The 19727-nt window shown below is 49.0% G+C and overlaps 2 protein-coding genes and 1 pseudogene across 3 annotated transcripts; 1 reads left to right on the top strand and 2 right to left on the bottom strand.

The window, feature by feature from the left end:
* Positions 1–6383: 6383 nt before the first annotated feature.
* LOC147983505 (GDT1-like protein 2, chloroplastic) lies at positions 6384–11413 on the top strand. Of its 2 annotated transcripts, none has more exons than XM_087542994.1 (11): positions 6384–6623; positions 6709–7008; positions 7927–8083; positions 8177–8360; positions 9035–9082; positions 9551–9647; positions 9788–9948; positions 10435–10500; positions 10628–10678; positions 10766–10870; positions 10970–11413. In XM_087542994.1, the coding sequence occupies exons 2-11, from the start codon at positions 6762–6764 to the stop codon at positions 11033–11035; spliced, it is 1182 nt and encodes a 393-aa protein (XP_087399120.1). In that variant the 5' UTR covers positions 6384–6623; positions 6709–6761; the 3' UTR covers positions 11036–11413. The 2 variants fall into 2 exon arrangements, with proteins under 2 accessions (XP_087399120.1, XP_087399121.1); XM_087542995.1 differs by having other exon boundaries at positions 6396–6623; positions 6721–7008.
* Positions 11414–14682: 3269 nt separating this feature from the next.
* Positions 14683–15414, bottom strand: LOC147983504 (secreted RxLR effector protein 161 pseudogene; annotated as a pseudogene).
* Positions 15415–17598: 2184 nt separating this feature from the next.
* On the bottom strand, positions 17599–19026 carry LOC147983503 (uncharacterized). The gene is made up of 2 exons (XM_087540754.1): positions 18178–19026; positions 17599–18123 (listed from the first exon to the last, which is right to left on the bottom strand). The coding sequence occupies exons 1-2, from the start codon at positions 19024–19026 to the stop codon at positions 17599–17601; spliced, it is 1374 nt and encodes a 457-aa protein (XP_087396880.1).
* Positions 19027–19727: the final 701 nt, after the last annotated feature.

Genomic DNA, 19727 nt, shown 5'->3' with positions numbered 1-19727 from the left:
CAGATATGGGTATGTCTACTTAATGAAACATAAGTCTGAAACATTTGAAAGGTTCAAGGAATTTCAGAGTGAAGTTGAAAATCATCGTAACAAGAAAATAAAGTTTCTACGATCTGATCGTGGAGGAGAATATTTGAGTTACGAGTTTGGTGTACATTTGAAAAAATTGTGGAATAGTTTCGCAACTCACGCCACCCGGAACACCACAGCGTAATGGTGTGTCTGAACGTCGTAATCGTACTTTACTAGATATGGTGCGATCTATGATGTCTCTTACGGATTTACCGCTATCGTTTTGGGGATACGCTCTAGAGACGGCCGCATTCACGTTAAATAGGGCACCATCAAAATCCGTTGAGACGACGCCTTATGAACTGTGGTTTGGCAAGAAACCAAAGTTGTCATTTCTGAAAGATTGGGGCTGCGATGCTTATGTGAAAAAGCTTCAACCTGATAAGCTCGAACCCAAATCGGAGAAATGTGTCTTCATAGGATATCCAAAGGAGACTATTGGATACACCTTCTATCACAGATCCGAAGGCAAGACTTTTGTTGCTAAGTTCGGAAACTTTCTGGAGAAGGAGTTTCTCTCGAAAGAAGTGAGTGGGAGGAAAGTAGAACTTGACGAGGTAACTGTACCTGCTCCCTTATTGGAAAGTAGTGCATCACAGAAAACTGTTTCAGTGACACCTACACCAGTTAGTGAGGAAGCTAATGATAATGATCATGAAACTTCAGATCAAGATACTACTGAACCTCGTAGATCAACCAGAGTGAGATCCGCACCAGAGTGGTACGGTAATCCTGTTCTGGAAGTCATGCTACTAGATCATGATGAACCTACGAACTATGAAGAAGCGATGGTGAGCCCAGATTCCGCAAAATGGCTTGAAGCCATGAAATCTGAGATGGGATCCATGTATGAGAACAAAGTATGGACTTTGGTTGACTTGCCCGATGATTGGCAAGCAATTGAGAATAAATGGATCTTCAAGAAGAAGACTGACGCTGACGGTAATGTTACTGTCTACAAAGCTCGACTTGTCGCAAAAGTTTTTCGACAAGTTCAAGGGGTTGACTACGATGAGACCTTCTCACCCGTAGCGATGCTTAAGTCTGTCCGAATCATGTTAGCAATTGCCGCATTTTATGATTATGAAATTTGGTAGATGGATGTCAAAACTGCATTCCTGAATGGATTTCTGGAAGAAGAGTTGTATATGATGCAACCAGAAGGTTTTGTCGATCCAAAGGGAGCTAACAAAGTGTGCAAGCTCCAGCGATCCATTTATGGACTGGTGCAAGCCTCTCGGAGTTGGAATAAACGCTTTGATAGTGTGATCAAAGCATTTGGTTTTATACAGACTTTCGGAGAAGCCTGTATTTACAAGAAAGTGAGTGGGAGCTCTGTAGCATTTCTGATATTATATGTGGATGACATATTACTGATTGGAAATGATATAGAATTTCTGGATAGCATAAAGGGATACTTGAATAAGAGTTTTTCAATGAAAGACCTCGGTGAAGCTGCTTACATATTAGGCATAAAGATCTATAGAGATAGATCAAAACGCTTAATTGGACTTTCACAAACAACATACCTTGACAAAATTTTGAAGAAGTTCAAAATGGATCAAGCAAAGAAAGGATTCTTGCCTGTGTTACAAGGTGTGAAATTGAGTAAGACTCAATGCCCGACCACTGCAGAAGATAGAGAGAATATGAAAGATGTTCCCTATGCATCAGCGATAGGATCTATCATGTATGCAATGCTGTGTACCAGACCTGATGTGTGCCTTGCTATAAGTCTAGCAGGGAGGTACCAAAGTAATCCAGGAGTGGATCACTGGACAACGGTCAAGAACATCCTGAAATACCTGAAAAGGACTAAGGATATGTTTCTCGTATATGGAGGTGACAAAGAGCTCGTCGTAAATGGTTACGTTGATGCAAGCTTTGACACTGATCCGGACGATTCTAAATCGCAAACCGCATACGTGTTTACATTAAACGGTGGAGCTGTCAGTTGGTGCAGTTCTAAACAAAGCGTCGTAGCGGGATCTACATGTGAAGCGGAGTACATAGCTGCTTCGAAAGCAGCGAACGAAGGAGTCTGGATGAAGGAGTTCATATCCGATCTAGGTGTCATACCTAGTGCATCAGGTCCAATGAAAATCTTTTGTGACAATACTGGAGCAATTGCCTTGGCAAAGGAATCCAGATTTCACAAGAGAACCAAGCACATCAAGAGACGCTTCAATTCCATCCGGGATCTAGTCCAGGTGGGAGACATAGAGATTTGCAAGATACATACGGATCTGAATGTTGCAGACCCGTTGACTAAGCCTCTTCCACGAGCAAAACATGATCAGCACCAAGGCTCCATGGGTGTTAGAATCATTACAGTGTAATCTAGATTATTGACTCTAGTGCAAGTGGGAGACTGAAGGAAATATGCCCTAGAGGCAATAATAAAGTTATTATTTATTTCCTTATAATCATGATAAATGTTTATTATTCATGCTAGAATTGTATTAACCGGAAACATAATACATGTGTGAATACATAGACAAACAAAGTGTCACTAGTATGCCTCTACTTGACTAGCTCGTTAATCAAAGATGGTTATGTTTCCTAACCATGAACAATGAGTTGTTATTTGATTAACGAGGTCACATCATTAGTTGAATGATCTGATTGACATGACCCATTCCATTAGCTTAGCACCCGATCGTTTAGTATGTTGCTATTGCTTTCTTCATGACTTATACATGTTCCTATAACTATGAGATTATGCAACTCCCGTTTGCCGGAGGAACACTTTGGGTGCTACCAAACGTCACAACGTAACTGGGTGATTATAAAGGAGCATTACAGGTGTCTCCAAAGGTAGATGTTGGGTTGGCGTATTTCGAGATTAGGATTTGTCACTCCGATTGTCGGAGAGGTATCTCTGGGCCCTCTCGGTAATGCACATCACATAAGCCTTGCAAGCATTGCAACTAATGAGTTAGTTGCGAGATGATGTATTACAGAACGAGTAAAGAGACTTGCCGGTAACGAGATTGAACTAGGTATTGGATACCGACGATCGAATCTCGGGCAAGTAACATACCGATGACAAAGGGAACAACGTATGTTGTTATGCGGTCTGACCGATAAAGATCTTCGTAGAATATGTAGGAGCCAATATGGGCATCCAGGTCCCGCTATTGGTTATTGACCGTAGACGTGTCTCGGTCATGTCTACATTGTTCTCGAACCCGTAGGGTCCGCACGCTTAAGGTTACGATGACAGTTATATTATGAGTTTATGCATTTTGATGTACCGAAGGTTGTTTGGAGTCCCGGATGTGATCACGGACATGACGAGGAGTCTCGAAATGGTCGAGACGTAAAGATTGATATATTGGAAGCCTATGTTTGGATATCGGAAGTGTTCCGGGTGAAATCGGGATTTTACCGGAGTACCGGGAGGTTACCGGAACCCCCCGGGAACCATATGGGCCTAGATGGGCTTTAGTGGAAAGGAGAAAGGGGCAGCCCAAGGTGGCCGCGCGCCTCCCCCCTCCCCCTAGTCCTCCCTAGTCCTATTAGGACTAGGAGAGGTGGCCGGCCCCCCTTCTCTCTCTTTCCCCCTCGGGGAATCCTAGTCCAACTAGGATTGGGGGGGAGTCCTACTCCCGGAAGGAGAAGGACTCCTCCTGTGCCCTCCTCCTGGCCGGCGCCCCCCTCCCCCTTGGCTCCTTTATATACTGAGGTAGAGGCACCCCAGAAAGACACAAGTTGATCCATGTGATCTATTTCTTAGCCGTGTGCGGTGCCCCCTGCCACCATATTCCTCGATAATACTGTAGCGGAGTTTAGGCGAAGCCCTGCTGCTGTAGTGCATCAAGATCGTCACCACGCCGTCGTGCTGACGGAACTCTTCCCCGACACTTTGCTAGATCGCAGTCCGGGGATCGTCATCGAGCTGAACGTGTGCTCGAACTCGGAGGTGCCGTAGTTTCGGTGCTTGATCGGTTGGATCGCGAAGACGTACGACTACTTCCTCTACGTTGTGTCAACGCTTCCGTAGTCGGTCTGCGTGGGTACGTAGACAGCACTCTCTCCTCTCGTTGCTATGCATCACATGATCTTGCGTGTGCGTAGGAAATTTTTTGAAATTACTACGAAACCCAACAAGAAGAAGCTCTCCACCTTGTGGGATTTAGTGCTTTCTCGTGGTGACATGCACTCTCTTGCTCGACATGTCCTTAGTGCCATCCCAGTCCACTACCTCATCCCGGCGCCTTAAAAAAGATGATCCTAAAGCAGGTGAACCATGTCATTCAGGACTTCCTATAGGTTGGTCGCAAGAACGCACATGAGGTCCAGTGTCTCATCAACTAGCAATTGTTGCCGCCCAGCCCTACTTGATGGGCTCAGGACCTGAGATCTCCAGTGCTCAGGCATCACCCTGCGAGATCTCTAGCTTTATCTCCAAAAGACGAACCCGACCCATCCTTCGAGGCATCTGCATCTACCCTGCGACCTCGAGATCCATGACATATTCTGCACCTCCCCTTTGACCGTGATATCCAAGCTATATTTCGCACCTCCCCTGTGACCCCGAGATCCGTGCAATACTCCGCACCTACATTTCTTAGGCTCTAGAAGATGGCAGCTCTGACCTCTTCTGGATAGATCGCCGGATCGATAGGAAGTCCATCTCGAAGTTGACTCCCTTAGTCTATGCCATTGTTCCACGCCACTATCGGAAGGCCCACACAGTCCACAAGGTTTACATATTCACTTCTTGGTTCAAGGGCATGCTTGGTCCCACCGTGATGGTTCAGTACATCGAGCTTCCACGTCGACAACGTCATACCACCCTCTTGAACACCCCGGACGAGCTTCGGTGGAGTTGGACCTCCACCGAGAAGTATTCGTCCAAGCCTGGTTATGCCACGCTTCTCCTTGGCTCCATTCAGACACCCTCCTCATTGGCGGCTCATATAGAACATCCCGGGCCGCTATGAGTATGAAGGTTTTTTATCAAGCTCACCCCTTCAGAACAAGTGTTGGACGACAAACTGAAGAAGATTCCTCCTGCCAATTTGGTGCGTCCTCTGTGACTAGGAGTCTAAGGACATGCAAGACACCAGCTGGCCGGGGATCCTTTGCCGTGGGCTAGCCTACCTTTGAGTCGCTGAAACATGGGTCCCACAGCGCATGGGGCCCACCTGTCAGTGACTCAAAGGCAAGGTATGGCAGGGATTTATAAGTCAGAGGATCCACGTCCCTTGCTGGTAGCTCTTTCTAGGACTAGTAAAAACATTCGTGGATATGATGATGATACATGAGGCAAGAGCACTAGAGACCCGGAAACTTGCGTTGGATGTGATGGTTTAGTCCATAAACTTGCAAAAGGTGATCAACTAGTCCACAAACTTGCAAACTATGTGATGGTTTAGTCCACAGCCAATCAGAGGCGGACAATTGGCACCCAGCTGGCTGATTCGTGGCACACCTGGTCGAACCGGCGTTTTTGTGAAAAAGCCCCTCAACGTTTCGGGAAACTTGAACAGAGAAAATGACGAGAGGACACCGGTTACCAGAAGCAGAGACGAGAGACATCGAATCGATCATGGTATGTGGTGCTCGAGTCCCCCCGTGTAGAGTTCATGGCTTGGCTTGTTGGTGCCAACCTTTCCTGCTGGTATCGATTGATTCAGTTTTGTTTTGCAGAGTGCCCGTTCTGTTCAAGTTCAACCGTATAGCGTTACCATGTTGTAAGTGTACAAAATGATACGAGAGTTCACGTCTCATACATGTAGAGCAGTGGTGTGAAAGCAGCAGATCTGCCTTGCACATGTTGCTTTTGCACAATGATTTTACCATTTCTTAAGAAGGAAAATGGGGGAAAAGGAGTTGAACTCAAATGCACATAAGACGTGATTGAAAACACTGTCGACCAAGTGACCAGATCAATGTCCGTCTAAACATGTTATTTCAGACAGGAATGACAGCAGCTAACACGTTACATGGACTGTGGGCGTGATTTCCTGAAATGTTGAGGGGTTTTCCATAGAAACGCCGGTCCGAACAGGTGTGCCACGAAGCAGCCAGCTGGGCGCCAATTGTCCGCCTCTGATTGGCTATGGACTAAACCATCACATAGTTTGCAAGTTTGTGGACTAATTGATCATCTTTTGCAAGTTTATGGACTAAACCATCATATTCAACGCAAGTTTCTGGGTCTCTAGAGCTTTTGCCTCCTGATACATGTGTCAACACGGTTGGGTGTTTTACATCCTAGACCCTGTAACCGTCAAAAACTTACAGTTCCGACCATCGCTCACCTGTGGCCCCAGTCAGCTGACAATGGCGGTCATGGTCGTCTCATGGAGCAGAGCTTCCAGATCCGCCAAACGGGAGGCTTCCACTGTGCACCAGCGTGTGGCGCGACGACCCCGGCGAGTGGCTCGGTGGTGGGCGCGACGACAGGAAGTAGCTTGGCCAGTTGGCCCCTCTCGGTTCGTCTCAGCTCCTCGTGCCCCCACCGCCGGCCCGGATCCGGCCGGCAGCGGCGGCCGGCGCCCGCACCACCGCGCGCCAGGCCGGCGCTGGCAGAGACGCAGGTGCCCTCTCCCTCTCTTCTATCTCCTCGGCTTTTCTGTTACGGGGACCACGCGCTCTCAGTCTCACTTCTCTGCACACTGACAGACTGCGCCTCAGGCGATACGGACAGCTGACTGACCACCCTATCCCGAACCTGCATGGCATCCGGAGCGTGCGGCCACTCCGGCCTCGCGGCGCCTCGCCGGCACGCCCTCCTCCTCCCGGCGCCGGCGGCTCCCCCGTGCGTCTCGCAGCGCGCCGCCCGCCGGAGGAGCCACGCTCGCCTCGCCTGCGCCGCCGGCCCTCCGTCGACGGAAGCACGCGGCGGCCTGGAGTTCGCTCGCCGCCCCCCTCACCACTACTGGAGTACAGGCGCGGGGGCTCCGGTTGTCTCGTCTTGCCTTGGTAAGGATCACTATAGTTTGTTTGCACTGCTTTGTTCTGGCTGACCATATCCTAATCTGATCCATCCGTGGTTCTATTTTAGTTGCTCAAGGTTGATCCTAGTTTACCCTGTACCTACTGATGCTGATTCATTCCAACTCAACCCCATATAAAATGTACATGAGTGGTGGCTGCTGGTGACCTTGACATGTTCGATGAAATGCCCAAACAAAATCTGTCACATTGTTCATCGTCATTATCCTTGGTGTGCTCGACGGAGTACACTAGAAAATATATACTCCTCCAATCCAATGAATAAGACGCGCACGCATCCCAAAATGCAACTTTGACCAAAACTTAGACCAACCAAATGTGGGTTATATGGTATAAAACATATACCATTGAATTCGTATTGAAAAGAAGATTTCATGGTACACTTTTGAAGTCACAAAAATTCACATTATTGATGTAACCTACGGTCAAAGTTGAATTTTGGGAACCGTGTGCGCCTTATTCATTTGGAATGGAGGAAGTAAGTTTAGTTGTGGTCGTAGCAACAGCAAGGAGGCCAGGAATGTATAGTTTCGGTCAGGATAATCTCAGTTTTTAATCTCTCATGGACTCTACATCTTTGGGGATTTTACACTTATGCCACCCTATCCATGTCTTTGGGAAGCATTTTATCGCTGTCTCCATATGAACGTATCATACCCATATCACGCATCTATGTAAAGCTGATGGGCCCATTTACCCATATGCACAGCGACTTCAAATAGCAAGCACCTCTATTATGTATTTATGGCAAAGGAGTCTTGCATAGCACTGTCTAAATCGCCTTTATTGCAATCAACTAGAAGAAAGGCTTTTTATCATTACCTGTTTCTTGTTCAATTTTAGTGAGGCATATATATCTGTAGTTACATGTTTTCATTTTAACAGTAAGATGTAGGTTGTTGTCATGGTTGAAGCCAATAAGGTATGATGTCAGAGTGCAAACATCTAACATAGACCTTGGAGCTGGGAGCTATGAAGGAGATGAAGCAGGTGGCCGTAGGGAACAGCTGGATAGTTCTGGTACCAAAAGTTCAAATGAACCGTGAGTTCTCGCCCCTCAACTGGTTTTCATCCAGCTTTGGTCCTGTCCTGATACAGATAGCATTGAGCTCATATCATTGACAATGCATGGCAGAGCAAAACCAGCTTCAGGATCTCGTTACATGCAAGCTATTGCTGCCGTGCTACTTCTGTGCGCCCTGGCATCTGCTTTTATCGTTTTCTTTAAAGGACAGCCATCTGCAGTTGTAGCTGCACTAGCAAAGTCAGGTTTCACGGCAGCATTTACACTCATTTTTGTATCCGAGATCGGGGATAAGGTATATAAACCATTTCAGTTCTCCTTTTTCTCTTTTTATTCCTTTTGTGTACATTTTGGCATGTTCCTTAGTTATCCTCCTTTAGTAAGAGTTTTTCACGTTTTCTTAATAGACAATAGTGTACTTTAGTAACCTTGTGGTGTAAGGAAGATCTTCACGACACAAATGGAGTTACTGATGTCACTAAACAAACTGAAGTTTTGTTTCACTCAGAAGTCTAGGTTTCACCTACACTCTTGTTGTCAACCCCTTTTAGAGGCTTTAATTCTCATGCTCCATCATTAAAGTTCAGAGTTGACCTTATTTTGATGTTGCCAACCCCTCTACGGAGTGATACATGGCGAGCGATTGGCCTGTAATGTATTGTATGAAACATAGCACAAAGCAGCATTCAGCTTCATCTACAGTTCTGATTCTGGCTTATGCTATTTTGAGAATTAGAGAATGTGGTTGTCAGTTCTGTAAGATTGGGGTTATATTGCATTGACAGTGAATTATTGTGATGTAATTTAGACCATCAGTTGTAGCTATATGTTCTTCTAAAATGTTCTCTGCATTTGGACCTGTCTTCAGCCAACATCCTATGCTTTAGTTTGATGCTTATTTGATAGTATTTGTAATACATTCAAGTAAACCAACAAATTTGACCAGGCTGACCCTTCTTGTCATTGCAGACATTTTTCATTGCTGCACTACTTGCGATGCAGTATCAAAAGGCATTGGTATGTTGTGGACCTTGACATTTTATATCTGCCTCACTTCATTGCCTAGTTATTCCAATTCTGCTCTTACCTTGTTTTCCCTTTCCTGTCAGTCTCATCTTGATTGAGAGAATATTGATTTAATATTTATGCCATTTTGTGTATGTAAAAGAAAGATATGACCTTTAACTGGATTTTCTGTTGAGGAGTCTAATGGTCAGTGCTCTGTGGAAAGTTGAGCAGAGAACAACCCCTTATAGACATAAGCATGTTGGACCCATCCAAGAGCAGAAAGACTGTTTTTGTAGCTAGAGATCAAGATATTAATGATAGTGATACATTTTATGAGTTTTTGTAGCAGAGAACTATTTGCGTCCTGATGATGATACCATTGCCTTCAGTTGTGTTGTTTGTAGAGAAATATGTAGTTCCTTACCTAACTATTTCAATGGTAAATTAGTGATATCGTTGTGTGCATTTTATGAGCAGGTTTTACTTGGGTCAATGGCTGCTCTTTCCCTGATGACTATTGTGAGTGTCGTAATTGGACGGATCTTTCAGTCTGTACCAGCACAATTTCAAACAAGTTAGTAACGCTATAGACCTTAATTAAGTCAATTGGTTTGTGCTTTAAATTAAGTTTTCAACACTTCGTCTGTTACTTTCTGTAAGATAGTTTATACCACATATACTAAGACATGCGCAAACATGTTTTTTTGTCTGCAGCGTTACCCATAGGAGAATATGCAGCGGTTGCGCTCCTTGCATTTTTTGGTTTCAAATCAATTAAAGATGCATGGGCACTTCCAGATAAAGTGAATGGGGATCTTCAAGAAAGCTCTGAATCTGGCGAACTGGCTGAAGCTGAGGAGCTTGTTAAGGAAAAGGTTGTGCTTTCCAGATATTTTGATTCTGTCGAGAGTTTTTGATTCTGACATTTCAGACATTAGCTTGCTCTCCAATATCCAACTTTGACCGTTATTTTGCATATGAATAAGTTAGTGAAACATTGCAGCATCGTAGTATTGTGAAAATATTTTTCATGACAAATCTTATGGTACTCTTTTCACGTTTCCAATCTTAATATTTTGTTATGCATTGCAAGACAAATTTAGGGAGGTCTGACTTTGGCTACACATTTTCTAAAGCATCACCTATTTCCAAAGGGATATAGCGTAATCTTTTGCTTTACTTCAAGTTTTTGAGAAGCTGTTGCAACTGTGCATTGTCCAAGCAAAGATTTGTATCCTTAGAACGTGGCGCATTTTGGATTTCCTTATGTTGTGTTTCAGACAAAAAAAAGTATTGAAGTTAATGAAAGTTCCATCCCTGCCTTCCATCTTTTGTTTACTGGAGGTTGTTTTACTTTGTAGGCTTCACTGAAAATCACCAGTCCTCTTGCGATTCTCTGGAAATCCTTCAGTCTTGTTTTCTTTGCGGTAAGTTGCCTCTCATGTTCAGAAATACTATCTGTCAAACAATCACTGCCGTTGAAGGTTGGATGCTCAAATCTTGTCAATTCGTGAACAAGTGGTTTATCGCCTGCCAAACTTTGTGTACATGCAGGAGTGGGGGGATCGCTCTATGCTGGCTACAATTGCTTTGGGTGCTGCACAGGTCTGTTGAATACGCATTAACATCACTTGCTTGTTGATTTGGTTTAGCTCCTGCGTAAGCGTAAACCGGGCTCTTTTTTTTTCCCAGTCTCCTTTGGGCGTTGCTAGCGGGGCCATAGCTGGACACTTGGTTGCAACTTTGCTTGCGATCATCGGGGGAGCATTCCTAGCCAACTACCTATCCGAGAAGCTGGTAAGCGTATTGCTAGTAACCTCCGGCTCATGGTTTTGCATTACTTTGAGAGCTTGGCTCTGGTTCGTATGGCTTACAAGAAAGTGCCATTCTCACCAGGTTGGCCTGCTGGGAGGAGTGCTGTTTTTGTTATTCGCCGCCGCCACGCTTTTCGGCGTGTTCTGATCTCTCTGAAGGATCTGTTGGTAGCAGAAGTTCTCCGACTCGCCAATGTGGTAATCCATTCTGAAGTTTGAGGGCAGTTCCCCACTCTAAAGTTTTAGTTTTGCAAAATTTTACTGTATGTAATTAGGCATTCGTGTACTCTTGGGAAGATTTCGATGTGTATAATTTGAGCCATGTTTGATGAGCGATGTATGTGTCTTAGGATGTCTGGATTCCTGTTGCAGTGTTGGACACTAAACACTTACCTCAATAGAAACTGTCCATGAGCCGTCGTCCATACATGCTCGAGAGACCTGTGCCTGTAAACTCGCTGTAAAGTTGCGATTGCACCTGTGACTTTGTTGTCAATAAAGAGAGAGACCGTTCTTGTTCTTATTATTGACGAGAGTTGGAATTTTATTCCTATATAGCTATGATTTTTATTGTGTCTTGTTACCTGAAAATTGCCTTTGGGGCTCGGCCTCCATGGAGGCCTCTAAATTCAAATTTCAAATTTCATCGAAATTCATATGTTTACATTTCAAAAAATTCTGAAAAAAATACAGATATACATGAAGGCATAACACACATGTGTGTAAGTTTTCAAGGCAAAATACGTTAAAAGGAGGGCTGTGCAAAAAAAGACAAATCTGGGCTTTTTAACACTTGAATACCATTCATCCTCCTGGGCCATGAATTTGTCTTTTTTTACAGGTCGCATTTCAACATATTTCATCCTGAAATTTTACACACATACACATAACATCCTTGTTTACTTCACAATTTTTTTTCAGATTTTTTTGAAACTGAAAAGTTTGAATATGGAATTTTTCAAAAGCGCATGTCTGTACTTTTTAGCATGTCTTTCAGCCAATCGATATGTGTCCTTTGTCATCCTATCAAGTTTCGTGGCATTTTTTGTGTTCTTCAGCTCGCAAAACAAAACAAGAAACTTTCTTGTAGATGTTTACTCTTCTCTTGCATTTGGCGAGTAACGGTCGGTTGGCCAATGCTCTGGTCACAAATACTCCCTCTGTCTCAAAATATAAGACGTGTTTTGAGTGTCAGAAAACATCTTGTATTTTGAGACAGAAGGTGTACCTCTTAGAACTCTTTAAACGAAATCTAAGTTCAGAGAGCTGTTTTATGCATCCTTGAATCCAGTCCCATGCTCACTCTCCTACGAACTCTTTAAACGAACTCTTTAAACATCTTGTTGAATCCTGTACATTCTTTCAGATACTGCTGCTTGTCCCCCTCCTACATGCGCGGCCGATCTACCACCACTACCACGTGTCGCGTCGCGCCGCGCGGATCTCGCTGCCAAGATCCAACGCAACCTGAAGCCATCAGAATTCAGAAAGTGCAATGCCTTTTAGTGAGTTGTTGGGTGACCCAAAGGGATTAAGGTAATACAGTACGTACTACGTGACCTGCCAGCACATGCGCTGGTTTCCGCTGCTGGCTGCATGATTTCGATTCGATCAGACAGCCGGTCGTTCGTTTGTCCCCAGCAATCTACTCTACTACTCCAAGGCTCAAGGTGGTAGAGTAGATCGCAGGAACATCACTTTCAATCTAGTAGCAGTATTTGGTCTGAATGTTCCCACTTTCCTGGCTCCGCCCCGTCATTTCTCCAAGGCTCAAGGTAGTACTCTGAACTAAAACCACGGCGAGTAATTTGGAACGGAGGGAGTAGATCGCAGGAACATCACTGTCAATTGTGCAAATGTACAGGACCTGTGTGGGTGGCTTGCAAGTTCTGCGTTGAACTGAACCGAAAAGAGTAACCGTGTGAACAAAAGAGTTCCTGATCACATGGACACCACCGATTGGCACCTTGATGATTCCGTCCGCGCTTGGTGGGACAAAAGCACAGGCAATCACATCCCCAACCGGAGCGCTATGACCTCCCTCACTATTCTTGTCTCCTGGACCATCTGGAATGAGTGAAATGCCAGGGTGTTCCGCCGCAAGAGCGCGCCGCCGCCTATCCTTCTTAGCTCCATTCTGGAGGAGGCAAAGCTTTGGATCACTGCTGGTGCAAAACGACTAGGGATCATTATATTGCGCAAGTAATTGTCATGCCGTATATGTGGGCATTGTAAAACTCTAAAACTCTATTCCTCCCTTATTTAATAGACGAGGCAAATCTTTTGCCTCCGTTTCGGAAAAAAAAGAGTTCCTGATTGGCTTCAGAATGTCACTGTCAATTGTGCATCTACTGGACGTATGGTCAGCACTAGTATAACCATTACTTTGCCTCGTGCAGGGGGCATCAGCCACGACGTAGCTAGCTAAGCATGAGCAAGTTCCATGTCACTTCCTGGCATATACTCTCTATCTAAGGAGATGACAAGGCTTCTGAAACCGCTCTCTGTTTTGTGTTTGTGTTTGGATCCCAGCAAGGAAACCACCCAACAAACATGTAGTCGTACGAGTATCATTGCTTCACCACTTGTACCAATAACAGTCCTCCGATCCACTACGGTGCGAGCTGGTATAAATACCATACGTATACGTACACCTGATTCCCCGGAGCATCTGCCGCCCCCTCACAAACACTTACACACGCACAGCCTTCATCTCCCTTTCTCACTGAGTGATCCTGCTCTCAGAGCAGAAGGAAAAGAAGCGAGCATGGATCACATGATGCATCTACACCAGCACCACCAATTACAATGCGGCAACCAAAGAGACGCCGAAAGGGCCACTAGCACGCGCAGCAGTGGCAGTGCCAGTGTCTCGCAGGTCGCCTTCGTGCTCGCCGCCGTTGCTTTCCTCTCATTGTTCTCGTCGTCATCCTTCGGGGCCGCCGCTATCAGGCCTTCTTCTTCCTCCTCTCTCCCTTCCGGCGCCGCCCTATCAGCTCGCCTTGCGGCCTTGTGCGGCTTTGTCACCACCAAGAAGGCGCTCTTCGTCCTCTCCAATGCCATCTTCCTCTTCCTCGCCGCCGATTGCCGCTGCTTCTTCCCCGGCGCCTCCAGCACGGCTTCTGAATTGCCGCCATGTGCCGTTCAAGCTCAAGCATGTGCTTCTTATCAATGGAGTCTTTGCTACAGTAGCAACACCAAAGGTGCGTCGGCAAGCTGTTCGGGAGAGCAATGGGCTAAACGAGAGGAGGTGCCGGTGTCGTCGCGGTTCGAGCCAGCTGGGCTCGAGGAAGACGATGCCAACATCGTCGCCTTGGAGACGGAGCAAACCTGCGGCGGCGGAGTAGCTGAGGAGTGTAGTTGCAGATCGCCGGCAAGCACGAACGAGAGAGAGAGATGAGACGAGAGGAGGAAGACTGAATTTTGCGCTGCGTAACAACTTGCAGCTTTTCTGTTTCTTATCTTATTTATCTGAGCTCGTTGAAGCTCCTGGAAAACAGCAAGGAAATGGTCGTGCTCGTCGAGCTTACAGGTCGTGCCATCCCACGACGCTCGAACGTGCAGAGCCCTACATGCTCGCGGCGAGGAATGCGTGATCCATGCCATCCCATGGCGATCCCTACGGCGAGCTGAAGACTAGCTAACTACCTAACAGAAAACTAACTGAAACTGAACTCGTACGTGTACAGGCACACGCTGACGGTCAGTGTTATTCAGAGAACTGCTAACTGAAACTAAACAAAGTTTCTGAACTTGACTGAAAGAAAACAGAAGTGCAGCTGATTACCTAACAAATCACCCCCTAATCTGCTGCACCTGAGAGATCCCAAGCCTGTGTCGCAGCTCACTGAACTGCGTTCTGCCCAGTGACTTGGTGAGTATATCTGCCACTTGATCACCTGTTCTTACGTGCTCAACATCTACCCTGCCTAGCTCAACACATTCCCGTATATAATGATACCTGAGATCAATATGTTTGCTCCTTTCATGATGGACTGGGTTCTTGCTGAGCTCAATGGCCGATTTGTTGTCGATCTTCAGCTTCACTTTCTGCACCTCTTCGCCAACCATTTCTGCAAGGAGCCTACTCAGCCAGATGGCCTGTGTGGCAGCAGTTGCTCCAGCTATGTATTCTGCCTCGCATGACGACAGGGCCACGATCTTCTGTTTCTGCGAGGTCCAAGTGATCACACCTGATCCAAGGAAGAAAACAACTCCAGTGGTACTCTTGCGATCATTGAGATCACCAGCGTGATCACTATCACTGTAGCCTGTCAGCACATCTTTCTCTCCTTTTCTGAAGAAACACCCAAGGCCAAGTGTACCTCTGATGTAGCGCAGGAGTTGCTTCACTGCAATCCAGTGCTCCTTGCCAGGTGATTCCATGAACCTGCTGAGAATCCCTACGGCATATGAAATGTCAGGCCTGGTGTTTACCAAGTATCTCAGGCTGCCAATCAGACTGCGGTACTCTGTCGAGTCCACTGCCTCACCAGTGTTCTTCTTCAGTTTCAGGCGATTCTCCATCGGTGTGTTGCAAGAGTTGCAGTCACTCATACCTGCGTCCTCCAGAATCTTTGTGGCATAGCTTGACTGACACACCGTGATCCCATCATCCTCTTGCTTCACCTCAATTCCCAGGTAATAGCTGAGAAGACCCAGATCAGTCATCTGGAAGAGCTCCTGCATCTGTTTCTTGGAAGTGTTCAATGGCTTCTGCCTCTGTGCCCGTGATGATCAGATCATCCACATACACCCCAACCAGCAAGAACCCAGCTTTGTCTTCCCGCCTGTATAACGCATGATCCAGCTGGCGGCGCTTGAAACCAAGTGCATGAAGCGTGGCGTCCGGCTTTGCATTCCATGCGCGAGGAGCCTGACGAAGACCATACAGAGCTTTCTGCAACCTGAGCACGCAGTGAGTGTTGTTGCTGTCGACAAATCCTGCGGGCTGCTGAACATACACTTCTTCCTGGAGATCTCCATTGAGGAACGCCGAGCGCACATCCATGTGATGCACACCCCAGCTCCGGTGAGCCGCCACGGCCAGCAGAAGCCGCACTGTCTCTAGACGAGCGACAGGTGCGAAGACCTCATCAAAATCCACTCCCTGCCGCTGTGCATATCCCTTCGCAACCAAACGAGCCTTGTGCTTTATGATCTTGCCGTCCGGATCGCGCTTGACCTTGAAAACCCACTTCAGTCCAATGGCGCGGTGGCCGGCGGGCAGCGTGGCCGGGACCCAGGTGTCGTTGGAACGAATCGACTCCATTTCCGCCTCCATTGCACTGCGCCAAGCAGGTTCGTCCAGGGCATCCTGAACAGACGCGGGTTCCTCTGCTGCAGAGAGGCAGAGCCCGCTGTACTCCAGAGTGCACGCCGGTGCGTGGTCGATGACGTACTCCATGGATTTCCAGCGGACTGGCACCCCCTCGGCGTCGAAATCTTCGCCGATGGGCGGCGTCACCCACCCGTCTTCTGAGTTGTAGGAAGGAGCTGGTGTAGACGGGCTTGAGTCCTCCGAGGCCGGCGTGCTCGACGCGCTCGGCGTGTCCGCGACAGATCCGCTCAACATGGGTGTCTGTGGCGTGCTTGGACCAACCGGTGAGCCTGGCGCAGTTGGTGTCGTTGGTGCGCCAGGCGACGTCGCCAGGTCCGGTGACAGGGAGTAGGTCATGGTTGTGGGCACGCCCGCGTCGGAGTACACAACCGTGAACTGGTGCGCGCGCTCCGAGTCGTCACCATCCTTGCTCCAGTCCCAGCGTCGGTCCTCTTCGAAACGCACATCTCGCGTGATGTACAAGTGCTTGCCGATCGGGTCGTACACCCGATAGCCCTTGTGCCCGCCTCATAGCCCAGAAATATTCCCGGCCGTGACCTGTCCGCGAGCTTGGTCACGCCGGGGCCGACGAGCTTGACGTGCGCGACGCAGCCGAACATGCGGAAGTAGTCGACCGTGGGCTTCTTCTTGCGCCACGCCTCATAGGATGTCATGCCCTGCAGACTCCTCGTCGGCGAGCGGTTGAGGATGTGCACCGCCGTGCGCACCGCCTCGCCCCCAGAACGTGCTCGGCACGCCCATGCTTTTCATCAGGCTGCGAGCCATCTCGACCACGGACTGGTTGCGGCGCTCGACGACTCCATTCTGTTGGGGAGAATACGGAGTCGTCGTGTTCCTTAGGATGCCAAGCTCCTCACAGTACGCGGTGAACTCGTTCGAGATGAACTCCCCGCCGCGGTCAGTGCGGAGCGCTCTGAGCTTTGCGCCACACTGAGTCTCCGCGGCCGCCTTGATCTTTCTGAAGAACTTGAACGCCTCGTCCTTGCTCCTGAGCACTTCCAACCACATGTATCTACTGTGATCATCAACGATGAGCAGAAAATACTTGTTACCGGACGTGGTCGCCGGCGTGATGGGTCCGCAGAGATCGCCGTGGACGAGCTCGAGTCCTTGCTGTGCGTGGTACGCCGACGCGCGCGGGAACGGCATGCGGTGCATCTTTCCGAGTGTGCAGCCCTCGCAGAACTGCTCGAAGTGCTTGATCGCCGGCATGCCTCGCACCATCCCCTTCGCGCCAAGATCAGGAGCGCCCGGAAGTGGAGGTGGCTGAAACATCCATGCCAATGCCACGCCTCGTCACCGCCGTGCACCAGGAGGCACACGGGCGCAGCCAAGTTCAGAGCCACGGCATAGAGGCGGTTGCTCGTCCGCTACACCCGTGCCAGAAGCACGCGCTGCCTGTCGTAGAGGCAGAGCACGCCGTCCTCGATCACGGACTTGCAGCCGTGCTCGTCGAGCTGCCCGAGGCTCACGATGCTCGTACGCAGCTGAGGGATGTAGTAGACATCCGAGAGCGCGCGGTGCTCGCCGTTCTTGCAGGAGAACGTCACGATACCGCGTCCGCAGATCTGCACAACAGAGCCGTCGCCGAAGCGCACCGAGCCACGAACGGACTCGTCCACCTGCGATAACATGTCACGCCGCCCTGTCATGTGATTGCTAGCACCAGTATCCAGGTACCAGCGGTCGTCGTTGGTGGCGACCGGCACTACGCGAGCTTCGTTGAGGAAGATGTCCGTGGACTGCTCACGCGTGCCGTCCCCGGTGCTCGCCTCGCTCACCACCGCGCAGGTGGCGAGGAGCAAGCCAGGCTGCTTACCCTCGACCTGGGCGACGTTCGCCTGCTGATCTTGCTGCTCGCGCTGGTCCCGCTCCTTCTTGCAGCACTCCTTCGCCTAGTGGCCAGGGATGCCACAGTAGCGGCAATTTCCCTTCCGCTTGGGCGTCGCCGGCCCGCCGTTGCCGCGGCCAATGCTCTGGCCACGACCGCCGCCGCCTTGAAGGTTCTTCTGCTTGCCGTTCCCGCGTCCACGCCCTGCTCCAGAGCCTGAGGACGCGCTGTTCTGATCCAGCAGCTTCTCATGTGCGCGCCACTGGTCGATCGTGTACAACAGCTGTGCGCCGGGCGCCGGGGTCTCCTCGCGCTCACGCTCCTCGACGACAAGGAGCCGGCTGCACAGCTCCTCAAGGGAGAGCTGCTTGGTGTCAACGAGCGACTCGATCGCCACGGCCATCTCGCGATATGGACGTGGCACCGTCCGAAGTACCTTGAGGACCGCCTTGTGCTCGTCCACTGGGTCGCCGAGCGCCTGCAGGTCATCAATGACCGTCCTGAGCCGCATCACATATGACTCGATCCCCTCGCCGTCCTTGTACCGGAGCGACTCGTACTCCGAGTGGCGGGTCTGCGCCTTGGCCTCGCGCACGCGCTCGACACCGATGCACATGGTCTTCAGGGTGTCCCACGCCTCCTTGGCCGTGGCCTTGGCGCCCAGGATCCGCATGAGCTCCGGCGGGACCCCCTTGAGGAGGGCGATCATGGCGCGCCGGTCGTCGCGGTCCGTGCCTTGGCCCGTTTCCACCACGCGCCATAGCTCGTCGGCCTGTAACTGGAGCTTTGTGATCATGGCCCAGTCACTGTAGTTGGTGCGGGTGAGCATCATCGGTGGCGCTCCGCCGCCGCCGCCGTGCACGATGCACTCGACGACGCGCACCCCCGACCCCTCCTCGGTGGAGAGGCGGGCCAGGGATTTCCCAAGCGCTGCGGCCTCCGCCTTGGCCTGTTCCTCATCATGCATCTTCTTCGCTTCCGGCCATCTCTCCGGCGGATCAGACACCACCGGCGCCTAGGATGGATCGAACACCACCGAGGCTCTGATGCCACTTGTAGTTGCAGATCGCCGGCAAGCACGAACGAGAGAGAGAGATGAGACGAGAGGAGGAAGACTGAATTTTGCGCTGCATAACAACTTGCAGCTTTTCTGTTTCTTATCTTATTTATCTGAGCTCGTTGAAGCTCCTGGAAAACAGCAAGGAAATGGTCGTGCTCGTCGAGCTTACAGGTCGTGCCATCCCACGACGCTCGAACGTGCAGAGCCCTACATGCTCGCGGCGAGGAATGCGTGATCCATGCCATCCCATGGCGATCCCTACGGCGAGCTGAAGACTAGCTAACTACCTAACAGAAAACTAACTGAAACTGAACTCGTACGTGTACAGGCACACGCTGACGGTCAGTGTTATTCAGAGAACTGCTAACTGAAACTAAACAAAGTTTCTGAACTTGACTGAAAGAAAACAGAAGTGCAGCTAATTACCTAACAAGGAGGAGCTAGAGATGCTAGAGATCGAGGAGCTCAACAGGAAGTTTGAGGATTTCATCCAAAGTAGAAGGATTAAATGGCTCAAGGAGGAGGAGCAAGTATTGCAATGCCAACAGCAGGTCGTCTAACTTTAAGAGCAATAGGATTAAATGAATTAATGGATGATTTACTAGGTT

This window comes from Triticum urartu, chromosome 2A, assembly GCF_056163025.1.
Source record: "Triticum urartu cultivar PI428250 chromosome 2A, HENAU_Tu73, whole genome shotgun sequence".
NCBI lineage: Eukaryota > Viridiplantae > Streptophyta > Magnoliopsida > Poales > Poaceae > Triticum > Triticum urartu.
This window is presented reverse-complemented; position numbering and strand designations above follow the sequence as displayed.

Coding starts and splice junctions, on each gene's coding strand:
- LOC147983505 (XM_087542994.1), top strand. CDS start 6,762: ATGGCATCCGGAGCGTGCGGCCACTCCGGCCTCGCGGCGCCTCGCCGG. Junction 7,009..7,926: donor GGTTGTCTCGTCTTGCCTTG/GTAAGGATCACT, acceptor TCATTTTAACAG/TAAGATGTAGGTTGTTGTCA. Junction 8,084..8,176: donor ACCAAAAGTTCAAATGAACC/GTGAGTTCTCGC, acceptor AATGCATGGCAG/AGCAAAACCAGCTTCAGGAT.
- LOC147983503 (XM_087540754.1), bottom strand. CDS start 19,026: ATGCATGATGAGGAACAGGCCAAGGCGGAGGCCGCAGCGCTTGGGAAA. Junction 18,124..18,177: donor GCCGCGGCAACGGCGGGCCG/GCGACGCCCAAG, acceptor CCTGGCCACTAG/GCGAAGGAGTGCTGCAAGAA.